General features: G+C 40.0%; 1 protein-coding gene across 1 annotated transcript in view; it reads right to left on the bottom strand.

Annotated features, from left to right (window-relative positions):
* Positions 1-24,201, bottom strand: part of RP1 (RP1 axonemal microtubule associated) — a 203,098-nt gene that overhangs the window by 62,884 nt on the left and 116,013 nt on the right. Inside the window, exons 32-36 of the mRNA XM_063299285.1 lie at positions 14,037-14,256; positions 11,319-11,473; positions 3,322-3,535; positions 2,180-2,370; positions 553-763 (exon numbers count right to left, since the gene is read on the bottom strand). Of these exons, the coding sequence (XP_063155355.1) occupies positions 553-763; positions 2,180-2,370; positions 3,322-3,535; positions 11,319-11,473; positions 14,037-14,256 (991 nt within the window). The remainder of the gene's footprint in view (positions 1-552; positions 764-2,179; positions 2,371-3,321; positions 3,536-11,318; positions 11,474-14,036; positions 14,257-24,201) is intronic.

Below are 24,201 nucleotides of genomic sequence, written 5' to 3'. Positions count from 1 at the left end.
GCATGGAGGATATGGGAGGATATTACTTCTATGCTAAAATGGTTTAGATTAGGAATGCTCAAAGTGTTTTGTTCTCAGCACGACAATTTTGAGTGTTCCAACATGAAAGAAAACTTGGTTATTTTGAAAAGCATTGTTTTCAGTGTTCTGATTCTTCTGAGCACTGCAACTGGGCAGTTGTTTTACGGCTTGGCCTCTGAATCTGAAACATAATTCATGAAATAAAGATAAAATTATAATGTATGTAGAGAGCCAAACTGATGTAGTGGTTAAGACACCAGGCTAGAAACCAGGAGGCTGTGAGTTTTAGTCCTGTCTTAGGCATGAAGCCAGCTGGGTGACTCTGGGCCAGTCACTGTCTCTCAGCCCTAGGAAGAAGGCAATGACAAACCACTTCTGAAAATCTTGCCAAGAAAACTGAAGGGACTTGTGACATCCATCATTATACAATCTCCGGTCAAAATAATTATTTGGACATCTGTTCAGTTAGCATCAGCTATGCAACACTATCAAAGGTCTTAAGCCTCTATAAAGGAAGCAACATTATCTTACCAGGCAAAGGATCCTGGCCTGCAAAGAATACTGGCAGTTCAACAAATTTGTCTTCACTGGGTTTAAACCAACAATCAACATTTAACCACATCTCTTGGTTGGTATCTGTATGTTTCATATGCAACATGGCCAAATGCCAGGACTCTTTTAGCTGAGCATGATGACTGGATATTTGAATCTTGTAAAGTGAGCCAATGTTTGTCAGTTCATCCTATTTATTTGGGAAATAAAATCAAAAGATCCCATTTAGAGCTGTTTAATTTGCCCACAGTTTTATTTCATGTGCTAATAATTTCAAGGTACTGCCTAAAACTTTCCCCTAAATATATAAAAAGGATTTTAGGAAAAAAATGGCACCCCTTCAGACATTTAAAGTAAATATTAAAATCCTGAAAAAAATATTTCTATATTGATTCACATGGATATTTTGTGGATATTATATTAACTAGGTAAGTTCTTATATTTAATCTGAAAAACATTAGAAAATTAGTACTCTTTCTACAGAAGTTTTTAAAGCAATCATGTGAGATATTCATATATGTGCTCTTAAAATGTAAAGATCACTGCAGCAAATACATATTTGTAGAGAAGTGTCATATACATATAAGGCTTAGGATTGGCTGCAACAACTCTCTATTTTGTATACACAATGGCTATCTTTATTTTAGTTTAAAATAAAATTATTTCATACAATTTTAAACTATATCTTGATTTTAATTTGTTTTAATTAATTAAAAGCCATAGAACCATTGATTTATGATCTAACCTTTATAGGCCTGCAAACATTACTGTCAGTAAGCTGTTTGTTACATTGGTTTTATGAGATGCTGTCTCAATGCAGCAACAGCAGTAGGAATTCAAGGGAACATGAAGGGAACATGCAAACCTATTGTACCTATATCTTATTCCCATCCTATACATTTTAAGAAAAGTAAATGAAGTAGATGAGGTCTGATATCACTAATTCCTGGATACCTTTCAGAATTGCAAAAATAAAAATAAAAAAAATTGAGGAGACTCATTTCTCATTCCTGCATAGCATTCTTTTACTGGTTCAGCACTCAGAGCAAGGATAAACTAAAATCAGCTATCATTTTAATCTCCCAGAATGCCCCTGAAGTTGTGTTGCTATGGAGTGTTGTGATAGTTTAAAAATGTGGCTAGACAAAACTGTCTAACATCATTTAGAGTGCCACTGCCAACTCTGCAATAAAAGAGAATTTGCACCGATTCCACAGCAGAAGATACATCCAGTACATCCAGTAAAGCAGTGAGCAGAATTGCTCATTGGATTTTATGCAACTGTATCCTGAGATGTGAAAAAGAAGTGTGGCTCCATTGAAAATGTGTCACTATTGTTTTTAATAACTCATCATTTCACATGCCAACGTTTTTGAGGTCATTGCCTAAAAAAGATTATTTCTCAGAGGAATTACCTCCAAAGGAATAGTTACAGGATTTAATGTTAGTATATAGAGCAGTTTCAGTTACTTTAGACCATTATATTTCTCCCCTGTCCAGCCCCAAATCCAGAAGTAGAACTCCTATATCATGTATTATACATGACTTTTTTTTACCCATGACAGGGTTTTTTGTTTTTCCTTATAAAAAAGAAATAACACATTACTTTGATTTGTGTTGTCTTTCCTAAAAGCTGCAGTACCAACTTTTTGTGACCTTTATCTCCATAAAAGTTGAAAGTAAAATGCATTGGATCAGTTTCAGCATTTATGTCAGATCCAGTGATATCCATTATCCATAAACCTGATGTCTGCTGATTGACTGGAGAATATCTTGAAGAAGAGATCCATTTTTTACCTAAATAAGAATTAAAGCATTAACAACAACTATTACTACATAATTCTTAAATTCCACTGATTTCAAAGAGTTATTCATGTTCTTATCTTGTTATCGGTAGGACTTAAACAAAAAGCTTTATTTTGCCAGAACTGTACAACAGTGGTGAGTTCTTTTTGCTATAACCATGACAACAGTTCACTAATAACACCTCATCAATATAGATAAACAGATATTCTTTAAAGATTTAACATGTAATTCTCATTTTATTAGTCTTAAATCTGAGATTTAGAATTCTTAATTGATGCTGGTTAGGCTTCACCGTCTTTCCTAAAGCCAACTATTAAGGAATGGACAGCATTCTTCAGTATCCTAATTAACTGTTCTCATACAAGTAAGCAATGTTCCTCAAATTGTACTGTATCATCTGCAAACAGTATTTAGTATGATAATAATGACAGATGGCACTAACAAATGGCTCCAATGAAATATACTTGTAATCAGGACATCAATAGGAACATGCTGTATGTGATACTATTCTTGATAAAATTATGGCTACCAACTTTAACACACGTAATGGAGGAAAAGCTCATTTGATGGAATATAATGGAATAATAAAGCAGTCCTTGAGATGGACTGGGAATGGCAATGGCAAACCACCCCGCTATAGTCTGCCAAGAAAACATCGCGAAAGCGGTGTCCCCCCCAAAGGGTCAGACATGACTCGGTGCTTGCACAGGGGACCTTTCACCATCACCACCTTGAGGTATTCCCACCATATCTCAGGACCTACAACTCAGAAGCTACAATAAAGGTTGCGATTACATAATTGTCTGAATTCGCCAACTATTTAAAATCATTACTGATCATCTTGGAAATCTGATGTACTGTAGATATCAATAATTTTATGCATATTTAGCCAAATCAGAAAGAAAAATATAATCAACTTGATTATCTAATAAAAGCACCTACCTATGGTTTTAATCTCACAAACAGTGTCACAGATTCCCAGATGAGTATCCAGCCAGTTCCAACATGGGAAGACCCACTCTTTGTCAGAACTTTCTGATTTCTTAATGGTTATCATTTTTAAGTATATTCCAGCACCATAACCTTCTCCATCATGTCCTACAACTATCTTTTTTAAATGACTCAAGGAGACTGCTTCTACTAAAAAGGAATCCACCTGTAAAAAAATACATTTTTAAAGTTAAATGTAATAAAATTTAGTTACTTGGAAAATGTGTACACCTTATAAAAACACCTTGAATGCATGACTAGATATTGAATCTTCAATCACATCAAGTAATATTCATCACATCACATGTTTAAACCCAGAAACCTGCAAGAGAAATTTCATTTTGACAATTAATTTAAGCTCCTCAGAGGATTACTTATCCTGAATAGATCATTCCAACAAAATAAATTGCTGACACCTGAAAGATTGTAATTCTAGTATACATCAAAGACTAAGCATATAGTTTCACTCACCAGAAGAAAAGTTTTAAGAGGAGAGATGTGGGTTGGAAAGGAAAGTATAAAACAAAGCTGAAGTTGGGAAATGACTGTTCTGTGCAAAATGGAAAAGAAAACAACAAAATATGTATAAAAAAAACCAAAGCAATTTAAGTGAAGAATATATGTGAATGTGAAAATATATGTTGGTGTGCATGAAATGAGTATGTGGAATACAGCTCAGCCAATGCTACAGAGATTGCTGAGTTTCATGAAAATCTACTGTAATGATTGCCCTAGCCCCAAATACTCAGACTCACAAGAGGATGCTGAATGAAATCTGATTTATTAAAGTACTAGAGACAAATACAGAGAAAGCTGAGAATGAGCAAAAGCGCGCCAAATACAAACTTAAACCCTTGCTTCAAACGTATCCCGCCTCCCTCGTAACAGCCCCGCCCGGCACAGGTGCTAGCAATCGTCAGAGTTGCTAGCCTGGGAAAGTAACCTTGAGCGCAGTAGATAACAGAAACACATTCCAAAGCAAAGCCAAAATATAAGCGTTCCCATCCTCCCTAGACAAATGAAACACGCATCCAATTAATGACATGCGAAACGTTACGATGCATCAAAGACATTGAAACGGCGCACATGACATACCGCCTCCCTAAAAATACCCCTAGGGACCAGGTTTCGAGGGATAAGCGGAGTGGAAACGGGCCACCAGAACCGGGGAAGCCACATCTGGTGCAGCGACCCACTCAGGATGAGGGAAATGTTTCCAACGAACTAAATATTGCAACGTATTGCGAAGGCGTCTGGAGTCGAGGATTTCTTTAACTTCGAAGTGTTGCTGACCATCAATCATGATGGGGGTGGGGGGTGGAGGTTGGCGATGCCAGCGATCAGAAGGAATAGTCGGTTTGAGTAAGCTGCAATGAAAAACAGGGTGTAAGCGTTTTAGGTTATGAGGTAAGTCAAGTTTAAAAGTCACAGGGTTAATCTGAGCAACAATTGGGAAAGGACCCACAAATTTAGGTGCCAGTTTCTTTGAAGGTTGTGCAGACTTAATAAACTTGGTAGAAAGGTAGACCGAGTCCCCAACTTGGAATGCAGGGTGTGGGGCACGCTTCCGATCAGCATACAGTTTATAATCTGCTTGTGCATCAGCCAATGCCTGTTGAATCATTGGCCAAGAGTCAGCCAGTTGTGTTGACCAATCATCTGTAGTGACTGCACCGGCAGGAGGTTGTGGGAGATCAGTGATAGGTACAAAGTCTTTACCCAGAGCCACCCGAAACGGGGTTTGTCCAGTGCTTTGATGCACTGCATTGTTGTAAGCCACTTCAGCAAATGGTAGGAGGTCTACCCAATTGTCCTGCTGATAATTCACAAAAGCGCGAAGGTACTGCTCCAGAGTAGAGTTAACAGCCTCAGTGGCCCCGTCCGTCTGAGGATGCCAAGCCGTGGACAGGGCTTGTTTCGTGCCTAACAGCTTGAGAAAAGCCCGCCAAAACTGTGAGGTAAATTGTGTACCCCTGTCCGAAATCAAGCGGGAGGGACATCCGTGTAGCCTGTACACGTGTACAAGGAACAAGCGGGCCAATTGACGTGCCGACGGAATGGACACGCAAGGAATAAAGTGAGCCTGTTTGGAAAAATAGTCTTTGACCACCCAAATGACCGTTTTGCGTTGGCTGGGTGGGAGCTCTACAATAAAGTCCATGGAAATTTCTTCCCAAGGGGAAGAGGGGGTTGCTACCGGCTGCAGCAGTCCCTGGGGCTTGCCCACCTTGCGCTTGGACATTGCACAGACAGTGCAGGAAGCAATGTAGTCTTTGACATCTTTGCGTAATGTGGGCCACCAGAATTGCCTCCGAACGAGGTGCAGGGTTTTTACAAACCCAAAGTGACCTGCGAGTTTGTCATCGTGGGAACGTGTTAACACATCTTTCCTGAGGGTTTCAGGAACGTAGAGGCGGTCGGATTTCCAAGCGAAGCCTCTGTCAAAAGTAATAGTATCTTTATTCGCAAGCAACCAAGTATCAGTTTTCAGCTCTTTTAGAAACTTTTGTTGCAATTGGGAGGGAATTGACAAAGTGCTTGGCTGAGCAGCGCTTGTGGTAGGCGGTTGCTGCGCGCGCGTTTGGCTTCGCGTTACAGCCTGCATGCCCAATTGGGGCGCCGTCCAGAGGGTGCTCACCACATCTGGCACCGCCCCAGAGTCCTGAGGTTGCCTGGACAAGGCATCAGCCAAGAAGTTCTGTTTCCCTGGAATAAATTTGAACTGAAAGTTGAAGCGATTGAAAAATTGAGCCCAACGAACCTGTTTAGGGCTCAGTTTTCGAGGGGTACTAAGAGCCTCCAGGTTTTTATGATCAGTCCATACCTCAAAGGGATGATTTGCCCCTTCCAATAGATGCCGCCAAGCTTCTAATGCAGCTTTCACTGCAAATGCCTCCTTTTCCCAAACATGCCAACGTCTCTCAGTCTCGGAGAATTTGCGGGATAGATAGGCACAGGGTTTGAGGCATCCTGCCTCATCTTTTTGCATCAATAATGCCCCAATAGAATAATCGGAGGCATCTGCCTGTACCACGAAAGGCTTGGAGGGATCAGGATGTTGTAAAATGGGCTCTTTGACGAACGCTGCTTTCAGCCGCTCAAACGCCGTTTGACAAGCAGGCGTCCACCTCAACAGCGCTCCGGGATTCTTGACTCTCCTAGTATCTCCCACCCCTTTTGTTCGAAGCAGCTCAGTTAGGGGCAAGGCAATCTCAGCGAACCCCCTTATGAACAATCTGTAATAGTTGCTGAACCCCAGGAAACTTTGAAGTTGCCTGCGGGTGCGGGGACTCTCCCAGTCCACGATAGCCTGCACCTTGGCAGGGTCCATTTCTATGCCTTTATCTGAAATCCTATACCCCAAGTAGTCAATTTGGGTCTGATGAAAAGCACATTTGGACAGCTTGGCATACAATTCAGCAGATCTGAGTTTACACAAGACTTTTTTTACCAGAGCTACATGCTCTTGCATGGTTTCAGTATAAATCAACACATCATCCAAATACACCAATACACCTTTGAACAGATGTTCATGCAAAACTTCATTGATTAATTGCATAAATACCCCAGGGGCCCCAGCCAACCCAAACGGTAACACCTTATACTGGAAGGCTCCCAACGGGCAATTGAATGCAGTTTTCCACTCATCCCCCTCCTTGATTCGTACACGATAGTAGGCTTCTCTTAAATCAAGTTTAGAGAAGATTTTTCCCTTGGCCAGATGTGACAACATGTCCTTTATCAATGGCAAGGGATATTTGTTGGAAATTGAGACGGCATTTAATCCGCGGAAATCCGTACAAAGTCTCAGTGTCCCGTCCTTTTTCGGGCGAAAGAGAACCGGCGCCCCCACGGGTGAATTCGCCGGCTCAATGAATCCGCGCGCCAGATTTTTGTCCACAAATTCCCTCAACAGAGTCAGCTCCTTCTGCGTCATGGAATAAATTTTTGGTTTAGGCAATTGGGTGTTGGGCAGCAGTTCTATGGCACAGTCCGTCTTTCGATGAGGGGGCAACTGGTCAGCTTCCTTTTCACCGAATACATCAGCAAACATCCTGTACTCGGCCGGCAAGCCTTCCAGAGGAGAGGCCGGGTAAGGCGGAGTCGCAGCTGCCGCAACCCCCACCATCTCCTCTGGGGCACCCTTGCCCTCTGCCGCTTGATAAAACCCATCCCTAAACGTGATGGTTCGGTAAACCCAGTTTATTTGGGGGTTCTGCTGCACCAACCAGGGTACCCCCAACACCACCAATGGTCCCCCTACAGGAGCCACGACAAAAGACAACCCTTCCTGGTGACTGCCCAGTTGCAAGGCTACCCGCCCTGTAAAATGGGTGACCGGTTTGCCCCCTGCCAGGGACCCATCCAATTGAGTAAAAGCGATGGGTCTTTGTAAAGGGAAAGTGGGGAGCTCCAAAGCCGCCACCACGTCGGGGTGCATAAGACACCGGGAACACCCCGAATCAATCATGGCCCATACCTCCACAGTCTTGGATTGGGAGCCCAATTTCAATTTGACCATGAGTATGCGGTAAGTGCCACTCACCGCTGGAGGCTCGCGCCCATTCTCTACCACCTGCCCAGCGGCGCCCTTTAGAGCAGGTGGCTGGCGTTTCCCGCCGGCTGCGGGATTTCGGTCTCCCCCTCCATTTCGTAGGACATCACATCGTCTCCCTCGGTCTCAGCCACCGCAGCTTTCTGTTTCCTCGGCAATGCAGGGGACTTTGCCGGCGGTTTTCCGGGCCGTTCCTCTACCTTTGCCTTCGGGCATGCTGCCACTCTATGCCCCTCCTTACCACATCTCAGACACAAGCCTTTGGCGTACCGCTTCTCTCGCTCCTCGTCCCAGGGTCGTTGTCCCGGTTTCCCCCCGGTGGTCGATGGGCGGCTGGGCTTCACCTCCCGTCCCGCCTTGGCGTTCTTTCGCTGGGCAAAGATCTCCTGGGCATGTTCAGCCCTCCCTGCGAGCAGGATCCACTCATACAACGTGTATGGGTCGTCCCTCCCCAGGGACCAGCGCAGCACCTCTGTATTCAAGCCATCCTTGAAGAGCTCGATTATAGTTGCTTGGGACCAGTCATCGACCTTCCCAGCGAGCGCTTTAAACTCCAACGCATAATCGGCCACTGATCTGAACCCCTGCTTGAGTTCCTTCAGGGCTCGCTTTGCTCTCTCCTTGGCTAAGGGGTCCTCGAAGTGTTGCTTCAACGCCCAGAGGAACTCCTCGAGACTTTCCAGTTCAGGCGCTTCCGACTGGCACATCTGGACATACCAGTCTGCCGCCCTCCCCTTCAGTTTGGTGGCAATGGTGATGATTCTTGCCTTTTCCGATTGGAAAAACGCCCCCCATTCTTCCATATAGGCTTTCGCATTCGTCAGGAAAAACGAGAGTTTGGTCGGGTCCCCATCAAACTTGACAGGGAAGTCTCGCATGCCGCCTCCCGCCGGGCTGCGCCCCACCACCGGTGTTGCTGCGGCGGGTGCTTCCCTGACGCGGGGCGGCACGGGGCCCCGGGGCGATCGCCCGGGCGATGCTGCGATTTCCATCTGGACCGACTGGTCCCCTTCACGCCTCCGCACCACCCGTCGCCGTTCCGGGGTCAGCCCCTGGGAAGAAGGGGTTGAATGCCTCTGGCTAGACTCTTCCCGGACCTCTCGCAACGAGGTCACATCCAAGCTCAGCTGTTTCAGTATAGCCTCCAACGAATCCATTTTGGACTCCAACACTCGGATCCGATCCGGAGTGGGTGAGCCCTCCGTTGGCTGCACCTGCACCACGTTGGGGGATAATGGGTATCTCTGCTTCCAGGATGGGCCCCCCTCTGCTGTGGCATCTCCTCGGGTCTCATCCCAGGTGAGCAGCTCACCCGGATAGTTGAGGGTGGTCTCCGGGGCCGTTTCCAGCCCCCCGGCTTCGCTCTCCGACTCGGAGCTCGCCTCCTCTCTGATGGCGGACAGCTCTCCACCTTGGTACGGGCGGCCGGACTGCCTCACGGTCGAGTCCGGTTCCCCTTCCTCCATCATCAAGATGTCGGGTTCGGTCATCGCGGGCTCTCTCCCTCACAGGTTAGACGCGTGTCTTCCCTGGACAGGGGCCAGCGGAGTTAGGAACTGAGATTCTCAGCTTTATGTAATGATTGCCCTAGCCCCAAATACTCAGACTCACAAGAGGATGCTGAATGAAATCTGATTTATTAAAGTACTAGAGACAAATACAGAGAAAGCTGAGAATGAGCAAAAGCGCGCCAAATACAAACTTAAACCCTTGCTTCAAACGTATCCCGCCTCCCTCGTAACAGCCCCGCCCGGCACAGGTGCTAGCAATCGTCAGAGTTGCTAGCCTGGGAAAGTAACCTTGAGCGCAGTAGATAACAGAAACACATTCCAAAGCAAAGCCAAAATATAAGCGTTCCCATCCTCCCTAGACAAATGAAACACGCATCCAATTAATGACATGCGAAACGTTACGATGCATCAAAGACATTGAAACGGCGCACATGACATCTACTGGCTGAGAATTTTAGGAGTTAAGTCCACTCATATCTGGAGGTTGGGAAGCCAGATTTGTGTGACATCATCAAAAGCAAATCTGGCAGTTGCCTTTTCTGATGTAGTCACACCATTCACAATTTAACAGGCTGCAGAAGTTCGTGTTTCTTGATCCATCTGTCATGGTGGTACCCAAACAGTCTGTTCCTGTTAGCTGATAAGTAGAAACTGAGCACAGAAGATATAGTTTCTCATAGATAGTATTTTCCCATAGGAGGGGCTGCTGCTGAGCTGGTAAAGAGGTAGCATGTCAAAAAAGGTTATTGTAAGAAGGAGGAAATTTGGTGGGAGTAGATAGAGGTGTCATGGTGGCAACTTAAGAAGTATCTAGGCAATATCCGCTATTGCGGCTTGTTGATTAAAACAAACAAACAAAAAACAAAACCCAATGAGCTGCTATGTGAATTCTTATGAAAGGATTTTTGTTAGTTCCAGGAGAGCCCAGGGCAAGGCTCTTGAAGCAACTCTAGGGAGTTGAGGAAAGGAGTTGAGGAAGGGAGTTGAAGGGAGAATCTGAAAACTCAGTGAAGGAAGAAGAGGAACATTGTGGGACAAAACTACCTAATTCAGACAGTTTTCACAGAAAGCTGCTGAAAAGAGAGTGAGAAATCAACTGCCAGCCAGAGCAGGAGACTGACAGTTTAGGAGAGAAGATGCCAGTCAGCATAATTACTCCTTTCCTATCTCTAAGTAGGAAGTAAAGACAGCACTGAAGTAGCAACATTTGCATTGAATTGACATACTAGTCCACACACATAACAAGGTAAGACTGCCAAAATTTTATGTGTCTAATAAAGAATGTTTTATTTTGCAATGTTTTTTTCAGTGGAAAATAACTCAAGATCTTGAATCAGTACAACTCTGTCATTTCTCCTGCTGTTTATCAGTCAGGGTGGTAGAGAATAGAGAACAGAAAATGTCTATCCTGTTGTAAATAACTTTTGCAAAGGAATGCTGCTTGGAACTGAAAGTAAAGGTTTCTTTTGCTTTGCTGGGTTAATAACACAGAAAAACAAATCAGAAGAGGTATTTTGAGTTCTCTGTGTTAGATCAGTTCCTGTAAACCCATCAAAGCCTGTAACAAAAGCCCCACCCTTTATTAGCTTTTGTTGCTTGGTGCTGTACTCAACATGGCTAAGATAAAGTTGATTGCTTCCTTTCATTTGCCCTGTCATTTCATGGTATTTTCCCCTTTGAAAATGATCCTTGATGGCTACGCAACACTTCTGCTGTGCAAAGCCAAGGCTATAACAGGAAGGAAGGAAGATTTGCTCTTCCCCATGTGACAAACTTCCAAGTAATTACATGAAAATACAAGGCTAATATTTTACTCAATTCTGTAATATTATATTTTGGTTATTATCACATTATATTTAAATGGGTATAGGTGTCTTCTCTACCTTGTTCCTCTGAAATTTTGCTCCTTCAATAGAGGAGTGTTGAAGTTTCCGTACACCCGTGTCGCCTCGTTCACCATAAACGGTTATATAAACATTGGCAAAGGTTTCTGCTCCCCAAGGATCTCCAGTGTGTACAGAGACTATATATTTATGCACTGAAAAAAGAAGCAACATTAGATGGCCAGTGCTCATTACACTGCATTGCTTTAATCCAAATTTACACTGATGGAAATACATGTCTATTTCAGCGTTCCAACAAAATATGCTTCGTTGCACCAAAACAAATAAACAAACAAACAACAAAATATGGATCTTTATTTCAAATAAAGTATATATAATTCAAATAACATTGTGAGTGTCCCAGTACCAACTGGAATAGTAGCCAAATAGTAAGTGCCATCAAAACAACAGGACTTACCTTATCTATATATGGAAATATATTTTGAAAAGAAGAGCTAAATTATTAGAAAATCATGGGTACCATATGAAATTGCTTCCCTTCAACAAATGGAATGGGGGATCTGAATTAAAGCAATATCATCCTAGAGTCCCAGTTCCCTCCATCCAGAATATTAGAGGTTCTGCCTTTTTTGTAGCTTAAGGTTTCCTAGGTGTTGATATATTTGATACTGAGTGATCAATGAAACCCTGATTATTGTTTCTCTGTGAAGTATCCCAAGTTGCACAGGGACACTTTTCTGTTCTTCTCTGACCTATGTCATATGGGTTAGGTATTGCCATTCTGTCCCTGGATGTGTGTGTGGTTCTGAGCTTTTCCCATTGCTGATCCACCTCAGCTCTCCATTTTGACTCCACATTTTTGCAATAGCCATCAGGGAGTAATGATAACTCCAAAAATGCAAGCTCACTCTTCTGTCCATAGAATCTGGTGAAATGTGAAAAGAAAACAGCTCATGCAAATCTTATTTATTTTTCTCATATGATGAGTTAGAGAAAATCTTGGAGCAGACTTGTGGGGAGAATAAGAGAATCAAACCTTTGTGTTTTCTCAGCAGAAACTTTTCCTGCCAATGGAATTATACTACAATATCAGAAGATGTGAGTGCCTTCTAAATTTGGGGATTGTACTTTGAACCTCATAAATACCTAAATATGGTATTTGCAGTGAAGAAGGGGCATGTGTGTCTTCAAAAATACTCAGAGACTTCACAAAATGTTCAGTCTCGGAGCCTGGCAACAAATTCAACATAATTAGCAACTACCACCTGCTGCCCATGTTTCTTTGTGGTTCTCCCTGTTGAAGACATGGCAACACTATAAATAAGTTATTCATAGTCCAGGACCAATCCAATGGTTTCACAACAACACAGTGATGCCAATATTATATTGGCTTGTCATCACTACAATCTTTTGCTGTCCCACTAGCAAGATACTCAGGAAAACCATCCCTGGTAGTAAAAGCAATCCCTGCAAATGGAGCTGAGAACAAGTCAAGGCTATAGAAAAATGAAAATAGTAGTATCATTGGCATTTGGCAGAATCGTGATGACATGAAAATGACAAAACTCGTCATGATGTCATGACGCAAATCCCAGCTTTTCGTCTCAATGTTGCATACAAGTATGTAAGTCATGTGGTTTGTGTCATGATGCTTCTTTCATCATCCCCCTCCCCCACAGTTCACATAAGTAGTATTTGAATCACAAATAACATGGGAGATGTTATTTGCCAGTTATGAACAACTAAATTTCCAAGGTTTACTTATCTCTGGCACAGACTGGGCAGTTGAGTTCAGTCAATGGAAGAAAAAGGGAGAAAATTCTTCCTCCAGTGAAGGAACAGCACCTTACCTTAATGGGGTAGCAAGAAAAGGAAGAGGGAGCTTTAGCAATTACTGGAAGTTAGAAAGAAAGATGGGATACTGAATTATAACATTTAACCAGAATCAAAGTAGGAAGTTTAAATTTTAAAGAAGGAGTTATTAGTCTTGGTGATCTCACTATAGAAATATATCCAGTTAGTAAAAATAGTTGAATTAGAGTTCATACACATTTGGCAGTGCTGAATAATACACTGCAAAAAAAAAAAATACAGTATTTTGTTATTTCTTCTGTTCTGTGTTTTTTTGTTGCTGTTGTTGCTCCTTGTTGAAAACTGGCCATAATCTTCATAGATTTGGACAGCTGATACATATTATATGTATGTATGCATGTATAAATAAATAAGTCAACGCATTTAGTGAAATGGTAAAACATTTCAGAAACACCCTGAAAAATAAACCAGTATTTTACTGCACATGGACATCATTCCAAACAATTACATTAGCAGTTGAAGCATCAATATGCAAAAGAATTTAACCAATAATTCAAAAGCGATCAGAGGATCACTGCTCTGATCCCCCCCCCTCAAAGCTAATTCATGGTGTTTTTCCAGTGTGATTTCTATTTAATGCTACTTCTTTCAGACAAGGACCTGAAAATATCCTCCCAGGTTGTCCAGTTTTGTGCTACCATCTGCACAATATGCCACACCATTACTTAGATTTAGAATTTCTTAACATAGTATTTTATTTCAATTTATTTTAGTATTTTTATTCTTAATTAATTTTAGATTGTATCATACTAATTGTTTTTCTGTTTTATATACAGTATATAAAAATGTAAGATTGTTACTATTATATATTTTTATTGTAACTGGCCTTAGGGCTGTAATAAACTTGTTGTTGTTGTTCATGGTGTTTCTGCCCCAATTTTTTACCTGGTAAAGTTTTCTGGTTTTCATTCACTACAGGAAATTCTTTCACCAGATCTCTGCATTCTTGGCTAAGGGAGAACCAGCAGTTGCAGTCAAAGTTCACCTCTTGATTAGCATGCAGGTCTTCCATCTGCAAAGACTTCAAATGCCAGCCCTCAAAGGCTACCAAATCATCACAGCTGACCCGAATCTTGTACACATCTCCAACATCTCTAGACTCAATCTGCAGTTAAGGGAAATGGAAGAACAGGGTATCAAGAAAAAAAGCCATAATTAAATACAGGACTTTTTTTTTCAAGAAGCAGAAATATAATAGAGCATATGCCAAGCAATGCCATCTCCTATCACTTTGGATACATAGTATCTTCACTAAATTAAATTTCCCATTGACTTTAGAAATAGTAAGGACTTCCTGACTATGAAACTATTTATTGATTTATTGATTTCATTTATTTTATATCCTACCTTTATTACTTTTATAAATAACTCAAGGCGGCGAACATACCAAATACTCCTTCCTCTTCCTATTTTCTCCACAACAGCAACCCTGTGAGGTGGTTTGGGCTGAGAGAGAGTGACTGGCCCAAGGTCAATATTTATTTATTGTGATTATTGTGATTTATTTTGTCTATATCCTGCATTTTCTCCAGGAGCTCAAGATGGCATGTATAATACTCTGCCTCCCCAAAAGTTTTCCAAAGAAGGAGAAGGAAGAGGAGGACAAGGAAGAGGTGCTATCTGGCCTAACATGCCACAGAGAATAGATACATTTTCTCTGGCCTCTCTCAGAATCTCATTTTTCTGCAGATATTTTCATTCTGATTCATCCCATTTCTGCACTACATTGAGAAGTTTTTTTTTTAAGTTTGTGATAAAATCATCTGTATTTTTATGTACATTTCTCCTAATATGCATATTTTTGCAAGCAATTTTCTCAAAGATATTTTATATAGATTTTTTCTAATGCATTTCTTTTTGTGTGTGTGAATTGCATTGCAAAATTTGGGGGGTTATCTATTTTGAAGATATGAAAGATTCAGTTTGTATGTTGGTTTGAAAATGTAAAATTAGATAATTAAAGTTAGATTGCACTAAAATGTCAACCAAATTAATCAATCATCCATCCCTACATATTGCATGAATAGAAATAGCCCTATTCAGTGCAACAATGTTTAGGTTGCTCAAAGCAGTTGTACTTTTTAAAAATATTCAGCTTAACAAAGTTTATATTTTTAAAATTATATTTGCTATTTATTTTAGAAGATATAGGTCCTTCAGTGTTATTGGTGTTTAGATGCTAGATCAAAAGGCTCTGTTGTGACCTTGTTACTTCAGTCATGAATGTCACTTTGTTGTTGCTGCTGCCTTGAATGGTTAAAATGTCAAGAAAATCAATGCAATGCCTTTTACTCCTCACTTTCTCCCTGGACTTTTCAATTTACATAGGAAGACAAAGAACTGATAGAGGATAACGCAGACATTAGATGTGGAGAGAACTAGGAAAAATACATTTCTTAATTACTTTCCTATCCTTGTCAATAGCATGGACTAGGCAGGAAAAAAAAAAGCCCAATTTCCTTGTTGCTACATCATCACTAAGAAGAGACCCACTTTGTTATACAGCAATGGAATTATACAATGTGTCTTTGATTTTCTGTAACTCTTCAGATTACAGAGAGAAGTTACCTGGTGAAAACTACCTCCTAGAGTAGCTAAATTGTGGTCTGCATGCTTATAGTTTTCATCTCTTCTGTAGAAATGATTGAGAAAAAAATCTTGCAGGTGAGAGATCGACATGTTCACAACAAAATATAAGAACCTCCCCCCCAAAAATCCATGCAGGATTAATACAAAATCACAGACTCATAGAGTTGTCAGATGTCATTGAGAACACTGAATCAAACCACCTATTTAGTACAAAACCCAACAATAACATCCCAGACTGTGTAGCCTCCCCTTAAACACATCCCGTGACAGGGAGCCCATCACCTGTCTAGGTAATTGGTTCCGCTGTCAAACTGCTCTTACAGTCATGCAGGTTTTTTTTTTTCTAACATTCAGTCAGAATCTGCCTTCCAACTTAGATCCATCATTCCGTTTTAATTTTTTAATTTAGAAAATTGATATAGCCACCCTGTATTCTGGACTAAGACCTTCTTCTAGTTGATATTTTTTCAGGTATTTGAAAGGTATTATCATATCCTCAGTTTTCTTTAATGCTACACAGTTCCACTTCCTTAAATAGCTTGTTAAACAGAATGTCAGCTGTACTTTTTCAAATGCTTTATTAAACCAATGTATGTCTATAGCATTCTCACTGTCTTTCAAGAAATATACCTGATCAAAAACTTAAATAAGTTTAGTCAGACAAGATTTGTTCTTGACAAAAGCATGCTGAATTCTAGTGATTATTGTTTTCAAGATTCTTACAGGTCTACCTCTTTATGGCCTGCTCTAGAACTTCGTATGTTGATGTTAGACTGACTAGTCTTTAATTCCTTGGATCCCCTTTTTTCCCTTTTTGAAGATAGGCACAGATTTGCTCTCCTATAGTCATTTGGCACTTCATTGTTCTCCAGGGTTTTTTTTCAAAAATAATACACAAAGTTTCAGCCAGACCATCAGAAAACCCCTTCAGCACTGTAGGATATCATTCATCTGACCCTGGAGACTGAAACCTATGCAGAGTAAATAGGAAATCCCTCATCATGTTTCAGTCAATCCCAAGCTTCAGTCCTATCTCTTCACACTCTTCACAGTTACCTGGTAGACCACATATTTTATGCCATTCTGATTTAGCTGAATTCATGTGAAATGTACTAATAACTGCAATGCTGAGGATAGAATGCTTTCTATTCTACCGTACCAAAGAACCAATAATTTGTGATGGATTATTTGCATTAAGACAGCCAATCATCTATCATTCTGTAAGTGTGTTTACCCTCATATTAATGATTCTACCCTAAAACATTGAAAAAAAGGAAAATTATAATACAGTAGTGAAGTTATTAGTTTAACTTCTTCATAGCACTGCTGCCTACAGATTTTAATTTGCAAAGCCTTCCATGACTCATTTTATGTCAAATAGTAATTCATTGCAAGAATCTTTGAAAAATGAATGACACACCTATATATAAATACACACCCACACAAATAAATAAACATAAACATCAAGGTAGGATATCTTATGAACTGCTAAGTTCTACTCTGCTTATTAATACCTTGGTTATATAGATGTTGCTCAACATATGATTATGATAAAATAGAATAACAAACAGTAGTTCTCCTAAAATAACCAAAATGCATCTGAGCAAATAAAAAATAAATCATTTAATTTGGTTGAAGCCAAGAAAGAGAAATTGTGTCTATGACAGACATAACTGAAATATATTGGATAGCAAACAGTGATCTGATGTTATTTGGTCACTGTTGTTTTTTATACAAGACACCACAGAGTATTGCTATCACTGATACACAAAGGTGATCAAATAGTAGTTGAAAAATGGTTTCCTATAATGATTGCATGAAGATCTCTTGTATGGTTTTCGAATCATGGATAACAATCTCAATACCACCTCAAATGTGCAGGAACATGACGTGTTCTTACTAAAGCTGCATATTTGTACAAAACATTCTCTAACTCAGCTCTATTCACCTTATCGTGCATTTTCTCTAAATCAGCTAATGTACATCAATTTTCTTCCTTACATTCATAAACTTTTCAAAGACATCTGAAAAGCAAAAATACAGTATGTCCTGAAAACTCCCTGCTTGGCATAAAGATCCACTGCACTATTTTCTTGTACTTTTCCATTCACAATTCAATAAAACACCTTCCAAGACATAGTTATCAAAAAAAATCCCACTATAGTTTTCACATTCACTCTTCTACCTTTCACTTTTAGTTATCAGGCACAGATGAGGACTTCACATTAACAATTCACATAGTTATAGTTAACTATTTAAGCAAATTGTATCCACATTTTAACTATTCTTCAGTTACACCATCTTAAACCTGCAGCCTTACAATATTTCAACAATTTTATAGGATTTGAAACATCTTTTCATCATTTTTCTTGGATACTAACAATTATAGCATTTGTTTCAATTCCATTCTTTGACATATCACTATCATTTCCATACAATATAGCCCTGCTAGCATTCCCTCACTTCAATTTCACCCCAAATATTTCATTACTTTTTAAAAAGTTCCATTCATTTCCTGGAGGCTCCTCATTTAGACCTCTTCATCCACTTCAAAACAACGGTTTATTTCCATTAATATCAGTTTGCATATTCTATGCTTCTTTTTATCTTAGCAGTTCCTTCTTTTCTTTGATTGTCTTCTTTGAAATTATCTTTTTCTCTCTATACACATTGTCTTTTGCTCACTCTCATTTTGGCACCAGACATTCTCTTCTATGATTTTTTTCTTTCTCATTCACAGTCTCTTTCACTTCATCATTCCAACAAGCATCCTTTTTCCTACCAACCATTAGCATGACTGCAGACACTTCTGTAGTACCTTGTAACAATTCTTTTCAATTGTTGCAAGAACCTTCTACGTCCACTTTCCTTACATCCATTATCTATTCATTCTATCAGTAGATTAATTTATCTTCTAATATATTTTCATGCAAGATTTGTATTTTCTCTTCCTATGGCCTCCCTACTTTCACTCTAGTTTTTTTTCAATTTCTTCCTGTTCTTCCATGTCCACTTTTTTTCTAAAAGGTAGTCTTTATAACTACCAAAACTGTCACATATTCAGTATCTCTCATCATTCTTGTATCCTTCACTGATTCTCTCAGTCTTTAATCATAAACAATCACATCAATCATGCTTTTAGATTTATATTAATTATTTTTTCTATCTGCTATTTTGGGACTCAAAGATGAATGAGAATGGTGACTGATGAGCTCCTGTCCTGTTCAGACTATAAGGCAGCCAGGCGGAGCTACTAATAAAATTCTTTATTGAACAAACTTTTTACAATCATTAAAGTCCTTGCAATAGATTAGAGCATGTAATTCAATCAAGTCCACTCAGGTGGCAAAGGACAACCAGGCAACATTGCAGAGTCAGATTGAGGCAAGGCAGCAAGGCAAAACTTGGACAATTCTTGGTTCAAAGCTGCAAGACTGGAAGGAGCTGGGGTGCATGACAAAGAAGAGACAGGATGTTCAGGCAGGTGCCCTGGCACACAGGCTAGATCACGCTGACACACAAAGGCTAGACAATGCTTGGCTGAAGTATCTAGGCAGACCTTGGTTCTGGAAGCAAGACTTGACTGGACTGGAGCATTCAGGCTAGGCTGTGATCTCAAGACAAGGCTAGGCTGGGCTCGAGCATTCAGGCAAGGCTGTTAACTGGAGGCAAGGCTGGGCTGGAGTGGAGAGTGCAGGCAAGGCTGTGAACTGGAGGCATATCCAGATTGCGCTGGAGCAAAGCGACAAGGCTTGGAGCTAGACGCGAGGCTGTGCTCAGCAGGGATGGCAGAGAGAGACTCTACTGGTTCCACAAAGGCAGAAGGCGCTGGTGCTGGTTCCACACTGGTTACAGACAAGGCTTCTGATGCTGGTAAGGATTCTCCCACAGGTGCTGTGAGCTCAAAGGAGCAGTTGTCTCTGGCAGCTTGCTCTTGGTGCTCCTGCCTTTTTATTTGCTCCTTTTCACACTATTTTCCCTTACTGGCCAATCACACTTCTTTTTCTTTCACGCGCTTCTCTGCTCTCCTCTCTCAAGCACTGATTGGAAGCTTCAAATTTCCCTCTGGAGTTTATCCAATCCCCTCCTGCGATTTCTCCCACTCTGCTGAGTCACTTCCTGGATTAGGTTACTCAAGTCCCTGCTGATAAGTTTCATGTTCCCCTTCTGACTCCAAATAAGTTTTGTTTTCAGAGTCAGAAGCAGGCTGAAACCTCACATAAAGAAAGGTTTGTTGTAAATATGCAGTCTAAATTTAAGTCTGTTCAGACTTAATAGAATAGACTTAAGTAGGATCTAGAAGATGGCATCTCTTTCGGTTTTTATTATGCTATAAGTTGAAATTATCAAATGCTTCTCCAATTATTTTTCACTTCTAATCTAATACATAGTCACAGAGGGCTGATCCAGACCTCTTGCTTGCCCAAGTGTGAGAGAACCCAAACTATCATTTCAGGAAGTAGGAATAGATGACATCATCCTTAACCCATTCCTAGGCTGCTAGAAAGGCAACATACCCTTCACAGGTGCAAGAAGGGCAATCTGATCTGCTTATTGCACTTTGTTGTTTCTTACACAAATGCCTCTGTACCAAGTGGTTGGTGTCTGCTCTAGAGTAGTGCTTCTCAAGAATCAGCAACTTGATGATGTGTGGACTTCAACTTTCAGAATTCACCCAGCCAGCATAGAGTGGATTCCTGGGCTGCTGGACACAAAAGACAATAATCTTTGAGGGTGGAGGAGTGACACTAGTGGAATGCTGACATACAGTAGGTCTCCCCATGGTCTCCATTATCATCAAGATGAAGAGAGGTTACTTGAAAGCAACAAGCAGGTTTGAGTTTACCCATCGTTTTGAATGCCATTTGTACATATCCCCACTGATGAGAAGGTTTTCCCTTAGACTGTATTGGGCCTAGTTTGGAATATGCATATGCCATATTTCTTTCTTTCCCATTGGGTTGAAGTAACAAAACCTAGAAGCTAGTGTTCTAGAAAACAGCCCCATGAACACTAAAAGCAGGGTTGCAACTCTCAAGAAAAAGAGGATATACTGTAGGATGGTGACTTGAAACCTTGATTTTTCTACAGTTTTTTACAAATGAATTAACAGTTTTTGACACCTTATAATATGCATTAATTGCTTTTATGGAAATAATATATTTCAAAGAAACTGTTTTTAAGTATTTATTTAATCAGCACAACTGTATCCTGACCTTTTTTCCTAATTCACTTAACTATAAGGAGGAGGAGGAAGTATAGCACAATCAGACTTGCAAGATTCTGTTATTAAAGCAATCTCAATAGAAGTAGTTTTAATCTTCCTGTGGAGTTGATTTCCTGGTTTGGTCTACCTAGTGCAGCTGACAGATTTGTAGAGTACTCAAAAACTTCAGAAAAGAGTGGCCAAGCTCTTGTAGAGATTTGTACATGCACTTGAAAGCACTGGATTAAAGCAAGTATCCAATTCACTAACACTCAAACACACCTGAGATTACCTTGCTTGATCTCCAAAAGCTAAGCAAGGTTGGATTGATTAGAATCTGATTAGAATTTAGATAAGAGACTACCAGAAAATACCATGATTATAAGCCAGACTGACAAGCAATTTTGTTTTATGTAAAAAAAAAATCCCAACATAGATGAAATCTCCGGAAGCTGAGCTTGATTCAAAGGAGACATTAGTTTTTATTATCAAAATTATGATTTAAAAGATTTGCTGTTTTGAAAAAAAGGACATCTATACATAAAGTGTTAAGTTATTTGCAGCCTGCTTCTTATTAAGTATAGTTGATTGAACCAAGATTTTTATTGTTCCTCTCCTCCAGCTTATTGCTTTGCTGAATTTGCAATCTTCTGTTAATTGCAACATTACACAGCTATTCCCATGACAACCAGTTGTGTGTTGCCACTAATGGGAATAGGTGAACTCATGAAACAAAAACCTCTGTTCATTTAAATAGCCTTAGCAATAAAGTGTATAAAGGGCAACAAAGAGTTAAATATAGCTTAAATGGTCTTGGAGTGAGTAGGATGTCTCTGAAAGATTTTCATATTATACTGATTGTTTCTAAAAAGTCCAGGTCGTGTTTTGTGGAGCTTCAAATGCAGTCAGTGGTGTTTTTAGGTGTATATACTGTATATACTGTATATACAGTGTGTATGCATGTATGTATGTGTGTGTATATGTGTGTGTGTGTATACATGCATACATACATACACACACATGCACACACAGTATACAGGGAAGAGTGACAAAGAAAACACAACATGGGCTCTTAAGGGAAAGAAATTTCTGTTCGCATGTGCAAGCCTTGATATACAAAAAGCGTACTTCCTTATTCAGCAGTTATAACTGTTATCCCAGTGCTGGGTCAGCAACACAAGAGACAGGGGCAAGCCATTTTGCAAAAAGGTTATTCTCCCAACCTATCCCTCTCCATGGTATCAAGTGTGTTTCTTTACAAATTAAGAGTTACAAGAAAAGTGGGCACAAGGACTTCTGGTGGGGACATGGCAAACTGAACAGCTGTGCCCACAGGCTTAGCAGGCAGAGCTGACAACGTGGCAAATTTTTTCAGGCTCAGGCAGATTTTCCTGAAGCCCAGGAGTGTTCTCTGGATAAAGGAAAACACCTGGAATCACCCCATCTGCCCTCCAGATTGCTACTTGTAGCTAGAAGATCACAAACAGTATTTCACATTCAACTGGTAAGAGCTAGCTGAGAGGAGAGGACATCATTATTTTCCAAGCTGCACTGTAGCCTTAAAGGGACATTAAGACCGGCCACCCCATTTCTAAATCACCAAATTTATATATATATATTAAGTATGCATACCCTAAGAAAGGTTTCTACAGTGAGGAAAAGCTGGTTCTCTTGGTGCTTATCGTTATTTTTGGGATTACTTTTAGTTTTATTTAAAAAAATTAAGTTTTGGACTTCATTCTCCTTCCAAATATTAAGGAGGATTTGGAGCAAACAATTGTCTTCCTGTTATTATTTTTGTACTAAATTTGAAGATATTAGCATTTTCCTACACGTTGAAAAAGCTGATTTGAACTTTCAGCTTTCTGTTTCCACTTTCCCTTGGGAACCGTCTGCTTATCTCACTCTCACTTTGTGTAAACACATTTTGGAACTTTTCCATATCTTTGATTTTTGCTGGTTAAATTCCTAGGGGGCGCCATAATCTACTGTGTGAGTCATGGAAGTTCTTAAACAGATTTTTTCTGACATCCATCAAGATTTTAAATAGATTCTGACTCCTATCAAGCTTTTATGCAAGACATTCAGGACTTCGTGGAAAATATGAGGTCTGAAATGTGTCGTCTGGTTGGGAATATAGTGGATGAAACTGAGGAATTCAACAGTGATAGAAAAGTCTCTTCTAAGAGCGAGATCGGGATTTCTGTTGAGATGCTGGATGCAGATTGGACAGTGGAGTTGGAGAAATTTAAGGGAGAGAGAGATCTGCAAGCAGCAAGTGAAATTGAGTTTTTGGTGGAATGCCATGAAAAAGAAGGGGTCATTATGTATGGGAGGTTTTCTGAAGAGATGTTAGAATTTTTGAGGGGGGGGCAGTTGGGCTGTTTGATTTCCTAAGAAAAAGGCTCTGTACACATTGTGGGGATATGTAAATGCTCTGGTTTATTTTGAAGGGGGATAAGGGTTTAAGAATGTTTATCTGGATTGCTTTTAGGGTTTGGTTATTTGTCTTTAAGGATTTGGATTAAGGTTATTAGGGTAAAAAATGCTTTGGTTTTGGGTTTAGTAATTTTAAGATTATTAAAACTGTTGCACTATTAAGTATAGTGGTAGACAATTTATATGCTTTTTAGTTTGATTTTTATTATAGTAGACAGAAATGTATAGAATAGTAGTAGGAAGGGAATAATTAAATGTGTGTTATCTTTTGGGGAGGGAAAAGTTGTTTAGGAGGTTCATATGATTTTTTTTTCTTTACTTCAATATAAGGAGAGGGAGTAACTGTACTTAATGATTTTTATAATGTGCCAAAGTAGAATGATTTATAGACATAATGTGGTTTTGGTTTAATATAGATTAAGAGACTGATTATGGAAATTTTTGTATATCCTTGCTGTTAAGAGTTGGAAGTCACATCTTTCTGTAACTTTGAAAAAAAAATTCTCTTGTTTTTTCACATCTTTTTACTTTTTCTGCTTTTTTTGGTAGTTTTTTGTTTTTTGTAGCTTTTATCTTTGTCTTGAAACTTAATAAAATTCTCATTTAAAAAAAAAAGAAAGAAAAGTGGGCACAAGAGATCTCCCAGAGACATCTGATACATTGCCCAGGGGTTTCTGCAGGGTATGGCCAAAAACCTCAAGATGGCTACCATGATGGTGTGATTGAAGCTCCAACTGATTTTTACATATGTTGTACATTTATTTATTTATCAAATTTGTCACCGCCCATCTCCTCTGACTGGAGGGACTCTGGGCG

Source organism: Candoia aspera, chromosome 3 (assembly GCF_035149785.1).
Source record: "Candoia aspera isolate rCanAsp1 chromosome 3, rCanAsp1.hap2, whole genome shotgun sequence".
In the NCBI taxonomy this organism is placed as follows: domain Eukaryota; kingdom Metazoa; phylum Chordata; class Lepidosauria; order Squamata; family Boidae; genus Candoia; species Candoia aspera.
Note: the sequence above shows the minus strand (reverse complement) of the source record. Positions and strands in the feature narration are given on the sequence as shown.